The sequence below is a fragment of the Aspergillus pseudodeflectus genome (assembly GCF_044049435.1).
Source record: "Aspergillus pseudodeflectus strain CBS 756.74 chromosome Unknown BJX68scaffold_3, whole genome shotgun sequence".
NCBI lineage: Eukaryota > Fungi > Ascomycota > Eurotiomycetes > Eurotiales > Aspergillaceae > Aspergillus > Aspergillus pseudodeflectus.
This window is the reverse complement of record NW_027263779.1, coordinates 4,828-22,026: the sequence shown is the minus strand read 5'-3', so window position 1 is coordinate 22,026 and position 17,199 is coordinate 4,828. Positions and strand designations below refer to the sequence as shown.

The 17,199-nt window shown below is 51.9% G+C and overlaps 8 protein-coding genes across 8 annotated transcripts; 4 read left to right on the top strand and 4 right to left on the bottom strand.

Moving 5' to 3' along the window:
- Nucleotides 1–10: 10 nt before the first annotated feature.
- On the bottom strand, nucleotides 11–4,635 carry BJX68DRAFT_261593 (P-loop containing nucleoside triphosphate hydrolase protein; the record flags this gene model as incomplete). The annotated part of the gene is made up of 5 exons (XM_071044181.1): nucleotides 11–1,313; nucleotides 1,425–2,973; nucleotides 3,041–3,158; nucleotides 3,228–4,379; nucleotides 4,450–4,635. 5 exons carry the CDS (start codon nucleotides 4,633–4,635, stop codon nucleotides 11–13), a joined length of 4,308 nt encoding a protein of 1,435 aa, XP_070904080.1.
- A 460-nt stretch (nucleotides 4,636–5,095) lies between these two features.
- BJX68DRAFT_261592 (uncharacterized protein) lies at nucleotides 5,096–6,455 on the bottom strand (the record flags this gene model as incomplete). The annotated part of the gene is made up of 3 exons (XM_071044180.1): nucleotides 5,096–5,329; nucleotides 5,986–6,088; nucleotides 6,346–6,455. 3 exons carry the CDS (start codon nucleotides 6,453–6,455, stop codon nucleotides 5,096–5,098), a joined length of 447 nt encoding a protein of 148 aa, XP_070904079.1.
- A 409-nt stretch (nucleotides 6,456–6,864) lies between these two features.
- Nucleotides 6,865–8,415, bottom strand: BJX68DRAFT_252203 (uncharacterized protein; the record flags this gene model as incomplete). The annotated part of the gene is made up of 7 exons (XM_071042506.1): nucleotides 6,865–7,138; nucleotides 7,199–7,530; nucleotides 7,662–7,862; nucleotides 7,905–8,065; nucleotides 8,239–8,246; nucleotides 8,277–8,338; nucleotides 8,368–8,415. The coding sequence occupies 7 exons, from the start codon at nucleotides 8,413–8,415 to the stop codon at nucleotides 6,865–6,867; spliced, it is 1,086 nt and encodes a 361-aa protein (XP_070904078.1).
- Nucleotides 8,416–9,618: 1,203 nt separating this feature from the next.
- Nucleotides 9,619–9,938, top strand: BJX68DRAFT_261591 (amidase signature domain-containing protein; the record flags this gene model as incomplete). Its single annotated transcript, XM_071044179.1, has 2 exons — nucleotides 9,619–9,789; nucleotides 9,855–9,938. The coding sequence occupies 2 exons, from the start codon at nucleotides 9,619–9,621 to the stop codon at nucleotides 9,936–9,938; spliced, it is 255 nt and encodes an 84-aa protein (XP_070904077.1).
- Nucleotides 9,939–11,598: 1,660 nt separating this feature from the next.
- Nucleotides 11,599–12,599, top strand: BJX68DRAFT_225893 (flavin reductase family protein; the record flags this gene model as incomplete). Its single annotated transcript, XM_071038434.1, has 2 exons — nucleotides 11,706–11,759; nucleotides 11,841–12,506. The coding sequence occupies 2 exons, from the start codon at nucleotides 11,706–11,708 to the stop codon at nucleotides 12,504–12,506; spliced, it is 720 nt and encodes a 239-aa protein (XP_070904076.1).
- Nucleotides 12,600–12,935: 336 nt separating this feature from the next.
- BJX68DRAFT_261589 (uncharacterized protein) lies at nucleotides 12,936–13,313 on the bottom strand (the record flags this gene model as incomplete). The annotated part of the gene is made up of 1 exon (XM_071044178.1): nucleotides 12,936–13,313. One exon carries the CDS (start codon nucleotides 13,311–13,313, stop codon nucleotides 12,936–12,938), a length of 378 nt encoding a protein of 125 aa, XP_070904075.1.
- Nucleotides 13,314–14,426: 1,113 nt separating this feature from the next.
- BJX68DRAFT_276575 (3,4-dihydroxy-2-butanone-4-phosphate synthase) lies at nucleotides 14,427–15,315 on the top strand (the record flags this gene model as incomplete). The annotated part of the gene is made up of 4 exons (XM_071048132.1): nucleotides 14,427–14,490; nucleotides 14,628–14,689; nucleotides 14,719–14,744; nucleotides 14,811–15,315. 4 exons carry the CDS (start codon nucleotides 14,427–14,429, stop codon nucleotides 15,313–15,315), a joined length of 657 nt encoding a protein of 218 aa, XP_070904074.1.
- A 1,078-nt stretch (nucleotides 15,316–16,393) lies between these two features.
- Nucleotides 16,394–16,977, top strand: BJX68DRAFT_225892 (uncharacterized protein). The gene has a single exon (XM_071038433.1). It carries the CDS (start codon nucleotides 16,591–16,593, stop codon nucleotides 16,756–16,758), a length of 168 nt encoding a protein of 55 aa, XP_070904073.1. The 5' UTR covers nucleotides 16,394–16,590; the 3' UTR covers nucleotides 16,759–16,977.
- The last annotated feature ends 222 nt before the right edge of the window (nucleotides 16,978–17,199 follow it).

Here is a 17,199-nt window from a genome sequence, read left to right as displayed (position 1 = left end):
AATCGCTCCTCTAACACGCCCCAAGGTCCCAAAGTCTCTTGAACTCGCTATCCCGCTCCAGCAGTGCGCAAGGACTGTCGCATTCCAAAATCCGACCACCGCCCATGACAGCAACACGATCAAAGTCGACGACGGCTCCGAGGCGATGCGCGACGGCAATGACGGTGCAGCTGGCAAATTGCTCACGCATGACCTCCCTGATCAGTCGCTCGGACCGCTCGTCGACGTTTCTGCTCGCCTCGTCGATTAGAATAATCCGCTTGCCGGCTAGCATGGCCCGGGCGATGCACAGGAGCTGCCGCTGGCCCTGTGAGAGCCGGTCGGCGTCCAGCGGGCTGTCGAGGCCACCTAGTCGAACCACGAGATCCTCAAGTTGGAGTCGGCGCAGAACTTGGAGGATCCTGCTGTCGCTGTGTTCTTGCTGCCGCTGCTGCCGCTGCTCCTGATGTTGGTGCTCCACCCTGTCCTGCGGTCGGTGAAGGACAACGAGGTTGTCGCGAAGGTTTGTATGCTTGAGGAAGAAAGGGTTCTGCGGCACGACGGCCACTGCAGCGCGCACAACCTGCCGTGGTAGCGTCGCGATGTCGACTCCATCGATGGTGATGCGCGAGCCCGGTCCGACTTCGAGGAGCCGCAGGATGCAGCCCAAGAGAGAACTCTTGCCGCTCCCACTGCGGCCACAGATGCCTACCTTGGTGCCAGCGGGGATGTCGAGGGTCACGCCGCGCAGGACGGGGTCGCCATGGCCGCCCCTCTCGCGCGACTCATACGCGGCGACCAAATCCTCGATGACGACGTGGCCATGCGTCGGCCAGTTCTCGGGCACGGTGCCCGTCTCAGTGGGACGGTTCTCCGACTCGGTGTCGGTGCAAAAGGTCTTGACTCGCGCGACGGCACCTAACGAGGTCTCGAGCTTGGTCCAATCCTGGATGACCCGGGCCAGCGACTGGCCGAATGACATGATTTGCACGAAGGCCAAAGCCACAAGCTGCGGCGATAGTTGCTCCCGCAACTTGACGACCAGGACCATCATGACGGTTACAAGGACGACGGTCATCAGGTCCAGCACGAGGGCCAGCCAGCGTTGGATGCAAAACAGGAGGTAGAATGGTCTTTGCGACGCGTCGAGGAGATCCAGATACCGCTCGATGAAGCGTGGGCCCCATGCGAACGCCCGTACCGTCGACAGGCCCTGGAGGAGGTCGAGGAACTGTGTGAAGAGGGGGGATTTGGCTTCGAGATCAAGGAGTCTGACTTGCTGAGACGTCCGAAGATAGAACTTTTGTAGCACTGTTGGGTCATGGCCATAGTGGCTTGGGCGTCAGTGGAGCGGGCTTTTGTGACACGTCAAGGAGCAGTACTCACACCAACAGAAAGCGACGAACGGTACCAGTGCGACTGCAAAATACCCAGAAAAAACGCACATCAGAATAATCGACATGATGATCAGGCAAAGGTTGATACACAAATCCACCAGGGCAAACGCCAGCTCCGTGTCAATGACCGACATGTCCTGGCTGAAGCGATTTGTGAGGACTCCGACGTCGGTGCGCGAGAAGAAGGCGAGAGGCGCATCCATAACCGCTCGTAGGAGCCGAGCGTGGAGAACCCGAGAGCTCAAGGGGACCATGACGACCAGGAAGAAATACGCCGTCGCAGTGATGCCCACAACGGCACACCCAGTGAGCATTGCGAAGAGCCCCAGGTAGTAGTTGTTGGTCCCCTGGCCGGATTCGTCTGCAGTTTGCGTCCAGAAACTGAGGACGAGGCCTGTCATCCGATGCCCTGCCGCGTACAAAATCACCAACGCGGCGAGCAGGATAGTGTGCCATACAGGGACAGAGCCAAAGTAATAGGCATAGGTGGCGAACTCGCCGAGGACTCGACCGGGCGACCCGACGTCGTCACTGTCCTGCTCAGCGTCTTGTTCAGATGGGGCATTAGGAACAGTCTCGGGGTGATGCTGCATCAAAGCTCTGACTGCATTAGGGTCACCGTTTTGCTCGACTGCCAGTCCGTGCAGATAATCTGCATCCGATTGGAGTTGCGCAAATGGGCCTTGATGCACAACATGGCCAGTAACATCCAGAGCAACGACGTGATCGGCGTAGGCGAGTCTGTGGATGGCATTCGTGACACAGACCACGGTGATGCCCATTTGCCGGAAGAGACCTGTCTCGCTGAAAAGATTCTGGAAGACGTGCTCCTCAGTCGCCGCGTCCTGCCCTGCAAAGACATCGTCCAGCATGACCGTCGTTTCCCTCGAGTAGACAGCTCGAGCCAATGCGAGGCGCTGCCTTTGGCCGCCGCTCAACAAGAATCCTGCGCTGCCCGCCTTTGTCGTATCGCCCTTGGGAAAGTGGGCAAAGTCTTGCTGCAGCCCGCACGCGTGAACAACTGTGTTGTACCATTTGGAGTCGTAGCTCCCACTGCCGAGGATATTCTGCCGGATTGTCTGGTTCTGGATCCAGGGCTCCTGACCAACAAACGCCATGTTGCCCAGATCACCATGAATTGAACCTGATCGGAGGGGGACTTCTCCCAGAATGGCTCGGATGAGGGTGCTCTTGCCCGAGCCCACCGGTCCGACGACAAAGGTGAAGCAAGATTTGCGAATATTGAGGGTGATGTCATTGAGAATGTCGGGCTTTCCGGGAACCCAGCCAAAGCTAGCGCTCAATATCGCCATGAGAGTGTCGCCTTTCTCATATGTATGACCCGCCTGGTTCAAGGGCAGGCGGCAATCGGTACAGCCTTCCGACAGCAAGTAGGCTTGGATGCGAGAAAAGCACGCGAGGGCGGCACTGACGTATGGGATAGTACGAAAAACAGCACTCAGGGGGTCCGACAAGAGGTAGATCAACGAGAGCGAAGTGTAAGCCGACTCGGTGTTCAACGGCTGACCAGTGCTCTTGGAAATAACCACAAACGTTGCAAACGTCGCCAGAGGGGCGATGGTCGCAGTATTCATTGCTGATCGGCAAAGGAGTCAGCAGCAGCGTCAAGACGACACGGTGTAAACTATCACTCAAGCACGTACCAATGAAAATCTGGACAGTAGACAGTCTCCGATACTGCTTGGACAAGTCCAGCTCTGTTATCCGGAGGCCTTGAATCATCCTCGCGACGACATCTACCAAGCCGAGCATTTTGACTTCCTAGACCGAACCTGTTAGCGGAATTGCCTCCCATCAAGACCCTGTATTGCTAGGATTATTAGGTCTAACCTTCATCGATGCGAGGACGGAAGCCGTCACATCGACCCGCGTTTGGATCCCCCTCATCCATCTTTTCTTGGCCGGGCCAATGAACCGGGCCAGCTGCAATGTGCCAGTAGTGGCAATTATAGCTACAGCGACGGGGGCCAGAGCGGGAAGACCAAGCTGCCTGTACAGGAGGAAGATGGCGACTGCAGACTCGATGGGCGCGGCCCAAAGCTCGTGCAAGGATGTGGCGCTTTGACAGATACTCTCAGTGTCGGTGGACATGAGCGATACCGCCACGGACTCGTCGAGAGCCGTGCTACTGACATTCAAGGTATTTGTGTAGATTAGACTGCAAAGACTGCCGCGAATAGCAGTGACAAATCGATATGTCATCTGATAATGGAAGCCGTTTGAGATTGCTTGCCCGAGGAAGACCAGCAGCCATGCACCCGTGAGCCCCCATCCAATCTCGTGCGGCTGCGATGGATCGGCCGTCCACGAGGTCGTCCTGGCGATGAGAAAGGGCAGCGTGTACTTGAAAGCTGCTAATGAAAGCCGAGGCGCCACGCCCGCCAAGAAGATGTACTTTGTGGCTGACAAGGTGGACAAGGCCAAGGCATGGCGGTTGGACGGGTTGGACGATACAAACGAGTCGCGGGCTTCGGGGAGCAGTGTTCGTGCAGCCAGGCTGTCATGCATGGGGAGCATGTCAGGACCAGTCAGGGGGCGAGCAAATCCAGTTCGCATCAATGAATTGAGCCACAAGAACACACTCCGGGCCAGTATCCCACTGGTTGCCTCTGGTGAGAGATGCTGGTACTGGGACAAGAGAATGGGTCGCTTCTCCCAAGCTTCCGAAGTCAAGACAACGAGTTTGATGACAACAGTTGCGGTGAAGAGGCTCGAGATGGTGGAGTCGTGATTGGCAAGCCACAGGGTTCTGGCAACGGCGCAGTCAAAGAGCAGAGTAAAGAGCAAATACACGTTGATGATGGTCGATGGTCGCACCGAGCGCGCGTGCTCGACGAGGGACAGAAATAAGAGCAAAAAGCCATCGACAAAGGCGAGCACCGCGGCCGATGTGCGAAGTTGAGAGAAGGGCCATTTGTGTGCATTCAGGGCGCAGTATAGCAGGACTGCAAGCTGCAGAGCCGTGTAGACACCGATAAGACCCTACAGTGACTGAACCAGTCAGCGACAATTGAGCCAGCAGAATCTATAGTGGGAGTTTATTACGTGCCACTTTCACGAATGATTGGTGGGTTTTGGCGACCTTGCGAGGCTGCCTGGCGAGCCAGAAGAGACGCTGCAGGGCAACAACCAGAAAGAGGGCCGAAGGGACGATGCGCAGAACAGCGTCCTCAAAGGCCGGCGTAAAGTCAAACGCACCTGTGCGAGAAACGACGGCAAACCGAGCTTCGGGCGCCATTTCTTCCCTGGCGAGAGTTGGGCAAACCACTGTACGGGGAGGGTGGTAGTTATAAAATTCCAGTGTTGGGTTGCGTGATGCAAAGGAATCTGGCGCAATAGCATCTTGCCGGTCCATTGGCGTGTCTTTATATAGTCAGCGGCGGTTACCTGCCTTAGTTGTCTCGCTGTAGGCAACAGTTTTTTGCACCTTGCACAAAGTCAGAGGCCAGCTTTGGTACACGACTATAAAGTGTATATTTTGCAGGCGAAGGATCAAGCCAGCTATTTTGTCGCCTCGGTCTCTGACTATGTCACAGAAATACACCGTTAGCATGCGTGAACCAAAGGAACTACTAGCTGTAATATTACAAGTACCTTGTTTTATGCATGTATTTTGCTGCTACTAGTAGCGCTAATGAGGCCGACAAGGCATACTTCAACAGCTATTTGCCTGTAGTCAATTACACTTAGAGTTGGATCTATTTGCGCAACTCCTCCTCAATTGCCTTCTTTACCCTCACATCCGCTCCCAGGAATGCACCAAGCACATCCTTCATCTTCTTAACAACAGCCGGATCGCTCTCTATCGCTTTCACGAGTGCCGCTCCGTTCTCTACCAGCCAGTCTACCTCGGTGCTAGCAAACGTTCCAACCCACTCAGGTCTGGCGAGGGGATCCGTAGTGGAGTGCTGGCGCAGACGAGTTGATGTAGTCTAGACGTCATATTAGGGGACTGTCTTCTTCAGAGGAGAGTCCCGAAGAAGCGGATACATCGCAAGAGCTGTCTCGTCCAAGGGTGTTTCTACTAGCTCCTTCAGGTTATGTGCTGGTACCTCTGCGCGGCCGTGGCGAGGACTTGGCCGATATTGGCGTTACTAGGTGAGATCATATAAGTAGTTGCCTTGGCAGCTAGCTGTACTGGTACCTACCTGGCAATCATAATAACAGGTTGCTCCTTCCCCGTCTCGCGGTACAGCTTTGCATATGTCTCGAGAATGTGATAGCGTGGCGCCATAGAATGCTTGCACAGTGCCAACTAGAGCACGTGGCATGGATGGAGCGGATGGAACATAGAGTCAGGGCAGGGTCTTCGCCCTTGTGCATGAGCGAGTCGTCAGAATAAGCGGCCACATCTGGGTTGCATATTCCTAATAATTGGTTTGAGGAACACCACTTTCAGTGCTATGCTTACCATTGACATAAGGACTGCTGAAGAGATAATTAGCCTGGCTCGCCGCAATGCCCTGTGCTAGACTAAACACCGAGGTTCCAGAATGCGAATGCCATCCGCATGAAGCTTCTTAGCGGCGACTATTAAAGGACCAGTCACCGAGGTCTTGATTATATACTAGTCGCAAGACACCCCAACCTCCTTAAAAGCCTTGTTATAGGCATAGCACTGCTTAAGAACAGCCTCGGTGTCGTACACGCGGTGGAGGGAGACCTGAAGTAGAACACGCGCTCGGATATTCCTGAGGTTGTTAGCGCAGAATTGGACGGTTTAAAAGGTAATTATTAGTAGTGGGTTCTTTGCAGCGCACAGCAGACAAATCACTTGGTTAAAGACCTCCTCCTAGCCTTTGCTTCTATACTCCTTCACCTTTTCCAGGAACATTTCCTGGTACTAGGGCTTGAGCATTGCATCACAGTAAATAACCTGGTTGAAGGTTTCTTCTTTGTAGTCAGCCCTGACTTGACGAGATGTGTGTCAGGCCAATGTAGCACTCACGATTGTGGGCTTTGAAGGGCAGAGTCTGTCGAGACCTTGGGGTCAACTGCGTCAATATTGACATTGTAAATGTCCTCTAACACCTGAAGCCGGCTTCTATAAGAGCCCATGTTTGCAGTTATTGATGACTGGGTATCTGGTGACTTGATGCCAGTTCCAGAAGGCCAGGACACTCATGTATGTTTAAATGTGTTTTGTCTATCTTGTAGCACATCCTGCATGCTACCCCGCGGTTGCCAGGCCTTCTGAAGTGCCCCGCCAACTTATCGGCAAGCAGTTGTTGTTACTTGGGCAGGAAACAAGCTGGCTGTCTCGGTCTTGAACGCGGGCGGATGGGTGGACTGCCACACCGCATTGGACTAGCGAGTCAGACGGATGTCAGAGTCCTCTTGTCAGATCTTGTTTCCCTATTATCTTCCCCAATAAGAGATTCCACTATTTCCTAACTACCATTATCTTTTAGCACTTAATCCACACCCTTTATAACCTCTCGCCCACCATCCTTCTCTGTTGATAGCTTCAGTCTCTGTTTGTGACGCGCAGCTCCTTCCACGGCAACTTTGGAGAGTTTTGAACAAAGCACCAAATGATGAAGCACAGAACGAGAAAGGTGAGAATAATTGGCTGCAGTACTGCAAGCCCCTTGGCCGGCGCGATCGCGCCCATCATAAACGGAATATGGACGCACCCGAGGCTCTGACCGCAAAGCAGATTCCCACTGCTGACACCCGCATCCTGGCGGGGAGCAGGTTGGATAGCCATGGAATCACACAAGGAAAGATAGGCCCCAAGACTAACCCCAGAGCGGAAGAGTTAGCCAGCGTACCCGAAGTCGTAGAGCATGATTCCTTACCCAGAAATGCGGCAAAAATCGCGGAAGCCATAAAGTTTTGGGATTAGCCAGAAGCAAAAATGCATTGCCACGGCAGCACTTAAGTAGAATATCACGGCCCATTTGGAGCTCTTGAATGCGCGCCCTGTCACCAAGCCCAGTACCATCCGCCCTACTGTAATACCTGCCCAGAGCCCACTGGACACCATCCCGGGTTGGAAGTCACCTCCATGCCGAATCCGGCACATAAAAGTCACAATCCAGCCTCCCAGCGCAACTTCGCAGCCAACATAAGAGAGAGGTTTTATGCTGCACAAGAGTACCACGCTATTCTGCAAGCACTGAAAGGTCCGCTGCGCGCCAGGAAGTTTGCAGCTGGTTAAACAGCACGTATTGCCGGCAAGGGATGCGCATTTCCCGATGGCTGCCCGTCGGTGTCTGCAGCACTTTCACGACACACGCGTCTATTCCGTCTAGCAAACACCGCAAGGGAGAATATCACGTCGATTCCAGCCATATCCGCGAGAAGATAGTAGATCCTGTGCCATGACCAGCCTCTTCTGGTGACCGCTAACGTTGTTAAAGCGGGAGCAAGCGTGGCGCCTGTTCCATAAAAGCCGTGAAAGAGTCCCAGAAGCTCGCTCGAATTACACAGGCCGCTAATAGAGGAATTCCATGCCGCCTGCTTCGCCCCAGAACCCAGGCCAACGAGGATCTAGATAACTACCAAGGCTTGGAATGGCGGTTGGAGGCTGGGGATGATATAGGCAACGAAATGGCAGCTTCCTGCGATAAGCGCAATTCCTCGTCGAAAACGATGGTGGATGGAGTGGTTGCAAAGGGTGCTGGTAATGAGGCCGGCAACAGGAGAAATGAACAGGTGGGATACTTTAATCTAGGCAATGCTGTAGTACGTCTTAAGCTGCAAGTAGGTATATCTTTGTCAGTCACCGTATTCTTGATTTTGCTGGGTGAGATACTCACGTGTGGGATGACTGCCTAACCAGTGGGACCGTTAGCGAATCTGCATAGGATTAGAAGGGAACAGTCAAATCTTATACTATACAGACTGTCATTTGCGCCCAGGAGTAAAAATCACCAGAATGTCGCCAGAACACGTGGAATATTCACTTGCGGCAGATCCCAGCGCTGCGTATCATCCTGCGTGTCGTCTCGACCTTGGGACTCACCTTCTCCCGGTGTACTATGATTAATGCCTTGGGTGAGCCCATTTCCATGGTTATAGTGCGTGCTAGATCGTATGGGCCTACTTATACTACCTAAAGCTGAGGGGGTCATATTCTGTGCGACAGTATTATAATAAATCATTAGAAATTGCCTTCAGACAGTCGTATGACTCTCTCAGGCGTTGGCAATGGATTGAAAAGATATCTTCTGGAAACTCTTGGTTAACCTCTTCTTCCGCGTAGTTAAGTGGAGTCTTGCCGATCGAGTCTTGTGTGTTTAAGTCTAAGACACCTCTATACTTAAGGAACTCTAAAAAGTCCTTGGTGAACACGCCATGAATCGCTCCATGATGCGCCAAGGTTCTGCTCTCAAGATCTGTGGCTGCTGGATCCAAGCTAGTGTTAAACAAGATGTTAAGAATCTCCTTATGGGATGTCCTGTGATGCATGAGAAGATGCGCCAAACTCTGGCCTTTCTTATTGATCTAAAGCAGGTCGGCACCCTCCAGAGCTAGTAGCCAAAATATGTCTGTCTAATCTGATAGACGAAACGAGGCCATGTGAAGGCCCAGGGTTGAGTTTCCCTCGATGTCCGATTAATTGACGTCGTAATCAAGCTATAAAAGGAGATGAATAGCTTCAGCTGAATGATACTCGGACGCGATATAGTGATGTAGTAGATTTTTACTAAAATGGTCAAGCGTATTCCAGACCCCAGATAGCACGTGGCCGCAAGTTATAGACATGAAATGTAGGATATTTAAATAACCCCTTGAAACTATATAGTGAAACAGGCTCACCCTATATGCCTCCTAAAACAGGATATCATGACCCTTACTCACAAACTTGCAAATAATTTTCAAGATTCCTGGCTTTACTAGCGAGGTGAAAACATGTCTAACGAGCTCCGTTTAATTGAGATATATCTACTCCTTTCCCCACAAGTTTGTCTAGAACAGACATCGCGTAATATTCCTGGAAATTAATAACATGCTGAGGGTAATCCCCTTGGTCATTAGCCATGTTAACATTAATAGATTCGTATTCGAGAAGGGTTTCGACGATTTTAATCCGCGCATTGTCTATAGCTTAATTGATATTAGAGGCTTCCGAGCCTGTATGGTCCGTGATCAACTCACTTAATGATTCGACACCATACTGACCAGTCCCCCATGCATCATCGTATTTGCGGCCGAGAAGATGGCACTCACCCTACATACATTATCATCTCTTTCTAACAACCATCTGCAGATCATGGAAGGCTACAGCCAAGTCTTCGACCAAACCATGAACCCGCACAACCTCTCCCTGGGCCCCGGCGGCAGCAGCTCAGGCGAAGCCGCCGTCGTCGGTTTCCGCGGCTCCATCCTAGGACTGGGCAGCGATATTGGCGGCTCCATTCACGCCCCCTCACTATACAATAGCGTCTTTAGCATAAAGCTATTATCTAATTGACCGCCTCTGCGCGGGACCTGACGCTGTTCTGTAAGAGTGTCCTAACAGCGCAGCCATGGCGCCGGGATTCAACAGCGTACACCCTCCCCTGGCGCAAGGTCCCCCGCAAGACGAAGTAAAGGATCAGCATCTGGTCCAACAACCCCAGTTTCCCCGTGCACCCGCCTGTCGCCTAGATCCTCGCGTTGGCAGTCTCCAAACTCCATGAAGCAAGCCATGACCTAATCCTAATACCTAACACCGCCTCCATTGCAACCATACTCCTAATAGCTATCTACTCCTTCAGCCTCAATAGAGACAAAGCACCCATAAAACCTCTCCACACCACAAACAAGGACCAAGGACCTGCACCCTGCGCTTAAGGAGCTCATTAGTCAGACTTTCCCAGGGGGCCATAACCCGAACCTCTCGGAGGTTTGGGCGGTTAATACAAGCAAGGAGGATATTCGTGAGGAGTGGGCAAACATCCGGTAGGGGAGTGGGCTTGATGTGCTTATTTGTCCTGGGGGGAGGAGTATGGCTGTCCCTCATGGGATGTATAGGCCACCGGCTTGGACGTTAGTTTAGAATTTGTTAGATATATATCCACCCTTTGCCCGTCTCCTGCCCTTTGTTTAATGATACCTGGAAATTATCCCTAACTACAGTCCTAGTTCCCTGCTAGTGTTATGCCGTATCTCAAGGTGGACAAGAAACTAGATAGCCAAGCCATGGATAATTATAAGTTAAGCCCCTGCCCATGTTCTTTTACCCTCCCTAACCTTACCTTACCCAGTAGACCTATCACATGCTAACCAAGCCCTTTATCTTAGATAACCCCGCAGCAGTACATGGTGCTCCAGGCAGCATTTAAATCATAGGCTGGTAGTTCCAGGACAAAGAGCTCCTCTAGGCGACGGAAATCATATCGCAGGCCCTTCACAGCCAGCCGCCCGCCACTTCAGTGAAATCTGTGTGGAATAGGTTCTAGGGTAGTGTAGCCTGGGAGATTTATGAGAATACCAGGTTTTCTATCAGGACACGTAAATAACATGCTCAAACAGGCACTCAGTGCCACAGTGGTGATTATCGAACCGGTATATTCCCCATTTAGTCAAGTTAAACCAGTCAATTGTGATTAGGATGCTAGTATTACGGGCTTAGTTAGTCTGCTCGCATCGAAGTAGAAGTAGACGCTATGTGTACCTAGTACACAACCGGCCCGGCTGAAACAGATGAGATGTATGCAAAGACCCGGCACAGTGACTCACACAAGTCGCAGCTCGCCTTGTTTCATGTTGATATTTCCGAAGGATACGCGATATCGGTTTGGCAGCAACATGCCACGGAACGGTGATCTGGGAGCTGTGCCGCTCCATCCGTCTTTTCTATGCGCCTAATGGCACAATTCCGTTAAAAGTGACCCGCAAAGTAAACTAGAATACCGGGACTATTCCTACGAAGTAGGAGATCAACTCAACTTCAAGCATGTCCTGAGAGGCCCCGAGCGGGGTCTCGGTATCTCGGGGTCTCGGCGAACAGGCCCCACTAAGTGATCTGCGCGTGGCCGGTATAATGACGCCCTTGACACCCATTCTGCCGGGCTCGGAGCCTTCGGGCTACAATATCGGCGGCGTTACTCTATCTCTCGCTCCGTTGGATGCGGTAATGACGTAAATGGCACGACTGGGCGTCCCAAGTGATGTGCCGGGTGATGTGCCGGATGAGGCGGGGTACGTTTCAAGCTATAAAGAGAGTGCTGCCGCAGGCCAAGAGACTAAGTTGCAACGATCTCCAATACTCAATTCGCAATAACTTGCCTATTGTTCTTGGCTGCAAAAAAAAAGAAAAAGAAAAAAAAACACAAAACAACAACCTCAGGGAATTATCAAACCAGATCGCTCACAATGTTCTACCAGCCTGGAGTTACCGAGCATGGCTTGCCCCATGATCCTTTCAAGGTGAGACGACCTTAAATACTGAAATATGGGTGTATGGATTCTGTTGTCGGATTGTACTGACAAGGAACACTCCCGATATAGGCATGCGTGGTCCCCCGCCCAATCGGCTGGATCTCAACCAAGAACAAAAAAGGCCAATGCAACCTGGCCCCATATTCGCAGTTTACAAACTTGACGTTTGACCCCCCATATGTAATGTTTTCCTCGAATCAGACTGCCCAGGGAGTCCGCAAAGACACCGTCATCAACGCCGAGGAGACGGGCACCTTCGTCTGGAGCCTAGCAACCTGGGACCTACGCGAAGCCGTTAACATTACTGCCGAACAAACCCCTTACGGCACGGACGAGTTCGAGTTGTGCGGCGTGACCAAGGAACAGGCGACGCTGATCGACGTCCCCATGATCCAAGAGTCCCCCGTCAAGTTCGAGTGCGAGTACCACACGACCGTCCGCCTCCCGGGGAACCCGCCCATGGGGACCGTGGATATTGTCATTGGCAAGGTTGTTGGCGTGCATATTGCCGACGGTGTCCTCACGGATGGGTTGCTGGATATCAAGAAGACGCAACCTATTGCGCGCTGCGGGTACTACCAGTATACCGTTGTCAAGGACACGTTTGAGATGATTATTCCGAATATGTCGGCGGATGTGCTTTATGGGTTGGAGGGAAATGCGGCTAAGAATCGGAGTAAGAATGAATTCAATGAGGGAAACAAGGTTTCGGAGTTTGTGGCAACGGAGAAATAGGTTGAGTCTCGGTTTTTGTATGTTATCTGAAAGTGATATAGCCAGGCGACTACACGAGAGAATCCCACATGATGTATTCGCAACGATCAAGAATTCTGACATAAAGGCTTTCGGATATATACATATGTAGGTGGAGAGAAGATCGCTGGCATGGTACGTTCATCCGAGAGAGTACCCTAGCACAGGTTGGTTAAGAGCCAGCCCAGATGCTAGAAGATAGTAGAAGCACAAGCCTGGCAAAGTATCGACAACATAAACTGCAAGGCCTCAAGTTCACCCCAACTCCACCATACTAGTGACGCTTTTTCTGCTAATATGATGCCTGCGATGAAAGAGCAACCAGTACAGTATATTCAACCCGTCTGTCTTGCCATTCCTTATCAGTGGTATGGTGTGTATCGTGTATTCTTCTCCACCTCTTAGATTAAATCAATACAAAATAAGCCCATACCGAATCGAAGACCCCAGCTCAAAGGGCATCTTGACAATATGTAGCGAACACCTCTCCAGTATCTCTTCTTTTGTCAGCGCCTCATGCACATAGCGCTTGGAATAGACGGCAAGGAAAACGTGGAGATTCTTCTGATCATCATCGTCCCCTGCCGCTGCCGCTGGCATCATCAGTCCGGCGATTTCACGGCACAGGTTGCGCGCATCGCCGGGGAGGTACGCGTCGCTGATCCGGGAGACGGCGAGCGCAAACCTCGGGACGAAGGAGTGGAGCATGCACTTTAGGTATTCGTAGTCTTGGAATGAGGCGCGGGAGAGGTTTGTTCGGTCAAGTGTTAAGATGACTTTGGCTGACATTAGAGAGAAAATGGAAAGAGAAGCCTGAGCGGAGGGGATGTGAAGAGAACGATGGGGGGTCGCAGCCAATGTAGTGCTGGTAACAAGAACATACACATATAGGAACTGGGGATCCTGCTCGATGCCATCTGCGGCTACAACTCGATCCCTGTAGAGAAGCGCTCAGCTATCATGCCCGGCTAGTCCGAGTAAATCTCCAGCAGGCATAGGCACCCACCGTGGTATTTCGGCGACTAGTAGCGAGAGGATGGATATGTTCTTGAGTAAAGTCTCTACAAAGGATCTAGCGGGTACGTAGGCGTCTTGTTCGCCATGGACCGAATCCAAGGCGCGGTTGACGAATCGATATTAAGATGTTGGCTAATCTAGGCTGTTGTCGTAGACACTAACTGTGGTGTTAGAAAAAAAAAATTGACAAGAAGAGATGGTGGAAATGAAGAGAGAGGGTGTATTTGTGGCAAAGGAGGCTGGGCTCGGCTTACACGTTTCCTTGTCCATTAAAGACCAAAACCTTGCCTTCGACGGAGGCCTCGGTCGGGAATAGTGTTAGAGAATAGCCTCCATGAAGAAAGAAATATCGTATGGAGCCCTTTCAACCGGAAGCATACAAGGGGTCTAGGGAGAGTCCTGAATCGGGCATTGTAGTTAAGGAGTGGCGTAGTCGAGACGATTGCACCGGCACCGCGCCTTCTGGCTAAGAAGAAGCGGTACAAGCAATTCTTGTGGCATTCACGCGCAGAATATAGGAGACATTAGCAAGACAGAACATACGTGGCATCATATTATTGTTGTGGCGTTGGCAGTGAGAGAGGGACCTGCTCCTCCCGAATGTGCCGAGACCCGAGCCCAAGCACTTTTGCTTCAAGTGGCTCCGCATCCGCATTGATAAATACACTCTGAAACCATGGCAGCTGTTGCTTGGCCCTATTCTGCAATCTAGCAACTAAATCTGACCTAGATCCTGAGAGCCTTATCGTGATTAGAAGCTGTCACCACCATCACAGTGCGGATTACATTGGTGCCGTTTCATAATCCGATATCACTAAATAACGCAGACGACATCCCTGATATCTCTTCCGGTGGTCGAGCAAGAGAAGCATCCCATCCAGCGTCATGGCTTCGAACACCGAGCCTGCGCTCCAGTTTGATTCGATCGAAGATACAATCCAAGCATTCAGTGAGTGGCCTGCGCTCTCAGCTGTTTTACAGCTCCAATTCCACTACCCGTTAAACTTTCAGAATGCGCGAATTCGTCTACTGGATGCTACTATCCTTTTCAAGGGTCGAGCCCAGCTGACATGTGACAACCTGCAGAGAATGGAGAATTCATCATCGTCCTCGACTCACCAGATCGCGAGAACGAAGGCGATCCGATCGTCGCCGCCGGTCCATCACAGCTGCGCAGATGGCGTTCATGGTCCGATACACTAGGTCTGTACATACTTTATATACTCTCGTGAGATGCAGAGCTAACCTCTGGTTTTCCTATCTATACAGCGGCCTAATATGCGCCCCAATTACCCGCGAAATTGCCACCCGCCTCCAATCACCACAGATGGTCACTGAAAACACGGATCCCAAGGGCACGGCCTACACAGTCTCCATCGACCTCGCCGACCCCTCCTCCATCACAACAAGCATATCAGCCCATGACCGCGCACGTACCTGCCAAGCACTTGCATCCCCGACCTCCAGCGCCAGTGACTTCCACCGCCCTGGCCACATTATCCCCCTGCAGGCATGTAGAGGTGGCGTGCGGCAACGAAAAGGGCATACTGAGGCCGTGGTGGAGTTTTGTCGATTGGCTGGGAAGCAGCCGGTGGGCGTGATTGCGGAGTTGGTTGAAGACGGGCTGGCTGTTGAAGGGGTTGCTGAGATTCGGGGGGATAATGCGATGATGAGTGGTGGTTGTCTGGAGTTTGGGAAGAGGTGGGGGATGAAGGTGTGTACTATTGAGGATGTGGTTGAGTATGTTGAGAGGACGGAGGCTGGGTTTGAATGAGAAGTCCTGAGTTGGACGTCTTGAACAGGAATATATATTTCCAAACTGGGTACCTCGCGATGGATCACTTGTATAACTATGGCTTTTTTCCGGCTTCTTGTGTGCCCATGTACAACTAGGCTTACGTTAAATATTGGTTAGAGAACTATATATTATTATAGAGAATCCAGAAATTAAAAAAAAAACCTACATTGCAAGTCTAAAGATCATCAACCTCCTCCAGACCTGCTTGGACGTATCATTGACCCGTTGGACTAGGAGTAGGAACTGGCTGGCTTACGCCAATTTCAAATGGTCGACCCTTTTGTCGGCACCTCTGGAGGTCTCGGAGTGCAGCATCCATCTCGTTTGGGGCAGCCCTTATCCAAGACATAGGCCAGCATCCCTGTCGTTATTCGTTTGTATGTAAACGGCTATCTGTTTATAACAGTAGTTATATAATGACGATGTAGCTAGCGGGATCATCCCTAAATACAGTAGAAGTTTAATTTTATTCCGTCCCTTAGCATTATATATTTGCTTACACTTTTTTACCCCTGTGGAACCAACAAGCTTCCCTCCTCCCAGCTTCCAATGCTTACTATATCCTTAGCAGTTGACTCACGCTCTCAGAAACCAGTTATCTGAAGTCTTAACCGCCGAAAATTCAGCCGTACCCGGGTATGCCTTGGTCAGAAGTTGGCAAGCGCGGCTGGAGGACAATACGCTTCTCGAAGTGAGTGACATAGGCTTTACTAAGACGGGGCAATGCGATGCCTGTGCCTGGGCAAGTGCCGACGGGAGACAGAGGGCATGGTTAGCGAACCACTCTACCATGCTTTCCCCTCTCACTTACGCTTCCTCTCGAGACCCCTGGCTGACATGAGTTCTCCTGTGCCGAAGACTCCGAGTGGATGTGGCTTACAAAGGTTCGATCTTCGGATGTCTCGGGACCTCGGGAGCTCGGAGACTTGGTCTAGGTCACTAGTGCTAAGGGCCGGGTGGAGGCGAAGAAAAGAGATAATGTGCACAAGGAGAAAGCAATAAAACTGCCCATAGACGCCCTTCAGAAGATCACACAGTATATCTAGATTCTTCAGATACAATCTACCTACAAGCACAGCCTTCACAAGCCGAATTTCAACGCCGGTTGCTCTTACTCTTACTCCTCCATACGACTTCAAGCCCCACAGGAAAGACCTTTGGAATTCAATCTACCTGCAATCACAGATTTCTCAAAGCAAGCCGCAACGCCAGCCACTGTCGCTCCTCCTCCTCCTAGTACTTTTCTCGAATATGCCCGCCGCAACCGACCATCCAGTAGGATCCACGCCCACACCCCGCCGCCGCCGCATCGTCGTCGCCATGACAGGCGCCACAGGAGCAATGCTAGGAATCAAAAGTCCTCATAGCCCTGCGCCGCCTAAACGTCGAGACACACCTGGTCCTCAGCAAATGGGCTGAAGCCACAATCAAGTACGAGACGGATTATCACCCGTCAAACGTCAAGGTGCTCGCCGATCACGTGTACAATATCAATGATATGGCAGCGCCGATATCAAGCGGGTCGTTCCACGCAGATGGAATGATTGTTGTCCCGTGTAGCATGAAGACTATTACACTGGCCGCCCTGTTTCGGCCGGACGGTCGGGCGGTCAACACTAAAAAACGTTGATTCTGCTAGGGGGGGGGGAATCGAGGGGGTGTCGCGCTAAATCCGTCCCGCTGGCGCATCGCCCAATCAGCGCCCGCTGCTCCGTCCGGCCGGCACATGGTGGAACCCTGGTGGGCCGTCCAGCCGATGTACCACCCAATCACCACCTCTATGTATCGTCCGGCCAACACACCACCCAATCACCACCTCTGTGCCCACGTCTGACTGATGCACTGCCCAATCACCACTAC

Bases quoted from the DNA above. Each gene is read 5' to 3' on its own strand.
- BJX68DRAFT_225892 (XM_071038433.1), top strand. From the start codon at position 16,591: ATGCCCGCCGCAACCGACCATCCAGTAGGATCCACGCCCACACCCCGC.